General features: G+C 57.9%; 1 protein-coding gene across 1 annotated transcript in view; it reads right to left on the bottom strand.

Moving 5' to 3' along the window:
• The window catches only part of FBXL20 (F-box and leucine rich repeat protein 20), a 33,686-nt gene extending 32,793 nt beyond the window's left edge, over positions 1-893 (bottom strand). The window contains 1 exon segment of the mRNA XM_017838489.1: positions 507-893. Coding sequence (XP_017693978.1) covers positions 507-596 — 90 coding nt within the window. The 5' untranslated portion in view covers positions 597-893.
• Positions 894-1,529: the final 636 nt, after the last annotated feature.

The following is a 1,529-nucleotide window of genomic DNA, read 5'->3' as shown; positions in this document are numbered from 1 at the left end:
TGATGAAACCTCTCCCCAAACTGGAAGGAACTCCAGGGCTGAGGACGAAGGATAAGGAAGCAAAGCAGGTCGATGCTCCCCCCACAAAAGTCTGTTACCAACCTGGTTTTACTCTTTGCTCTGCAACCAGCCACTCTGCAGGAGTGAACAATAAAAGCTCTCAGGGGTAAAAAAAAAAAAAAAAAAAAAAAAAAAAAAAAAAGAGAATAAATAAAAAAGTCTGTGCAGCCAAGAACAGCCCAGAACAGTAAAAACAATAACCCTGGACAACCCGGGGCTCACGTGCAGGCTCCTCTCCCGGAGTTCCCAGGGTTGTTCCAAAGCTTTCAGTTAGCGCTGGATGCTACAGAAATATTGTAACACTCAAAAAAACCCCCCAACCTGTAACGCTAAAAAAAAAAATAAAAAAAAAATCCGGCCCAAACACAGACCCTGCTACGGGTTTGATAGAGGAAGAAAACAATTCCAGGTGCGGTATCACCACCCACCCCCGGCACTTCCTGCACCTTTCTCAGCTCCAGGGCCGATCTCCCGCGGAATTCCACGCCAGACGCTCTCCGGATTCCCATAAACCAGCGTTTTCCCCGGCTCTCCATCCCGGCCCTCTCCACGGAGGGGGAACAGCCGCATCTTTACCGTTCCAGGCTCTTTTCCTGCCGCGTTTCAGTCCCTCCCCGCGGGCCGGGCAGTCCGGAGGAGCGGGCAGGAGGGAATTCCATCTCCACGGGCCTCTCCCCGGCGCTTGGGAAGCAAATCCTGGTGCTGCCCTTCCTCCGCTGTCCCCTCCTCCTCCCCCGGGAAGACAGCTGGGACAACAATGCGGGCTGGAATCGCCCTGGCTCCGCGCTCCGCTTTGTGCCGCGGCCTTTTCAATAGATCCCATTGTTCCCCCTCCGCTCCTTCCGTCCCCTCCATCCCCCCCCCCTCACACCCCTCTCTCCCTCTAATCAAATTTTTCCCGGCTACTGCCCAAAAAACCCCCCCCCCCCCGACACCCCTCTCTCCCTCTAATCAAATTTTTCCCGGCTACTGCCCAAAAAAAAGCCGCGCTGGGGCCACCGGCACCCCCCGCCCCCCCCTCCTTCCCTTCCCTTCCAAAGGCTGTGGTGTTTTCCAGGCGCAATTCCCACCTCTGCTGCTCCATCATCAACTTCGCTGCCAGCAACACGTTGGCAGCGGCTGTGCCCCCCCCACCCCGGGGGGACCCCCAAAATGGGGCGGGGGGGCGGAGAAGTTTCACACCAACACCCCCCCAAACGCGGGGAGGGACCAGGCCTGAGACCCCCCCGAGCATCCGGAGACCCCCCCGGTCTGCAGGGCTGGGCCAGAACCTTCCCCAGCTCCGTTCTTAGAGGGGCCCCCCGAGGGAGTTTAGATCAGAAAGGGGAACACAGAGACCCCCAAAACGGGGTGGGGGAAGGAGTTTCACACCAGCACACCCCCAAAACAGGGGGGTCACAGCCCTGAGCCCCCCTTTGGGCACCCAACCACACCCCCAGAAACGACCCCCCAGCCGTATTCATACAGAG

This window comes from Lepidothrix coronata, unplaced genomic scaffold (assembly GCF_001604755.1).
Source record: "Lepidothrix coronata isolate B3197 unplaced genomic scaffold, Lepidothrix_coronata-1.0 Scaffold343, whole genome shotgun sequence".
Taxonomy (NCBI): domain Eukaryota; kingdom Metazoa; phylum Chordata; class Aves; order Passeriformes; family Pipridae; genus Lepidothrix; species Lepidothrix coronata.
Note: the sequence above shows the minus strand (reverse complement) of the source record. Positions and strands in the feature narration are given on the sequence as shown.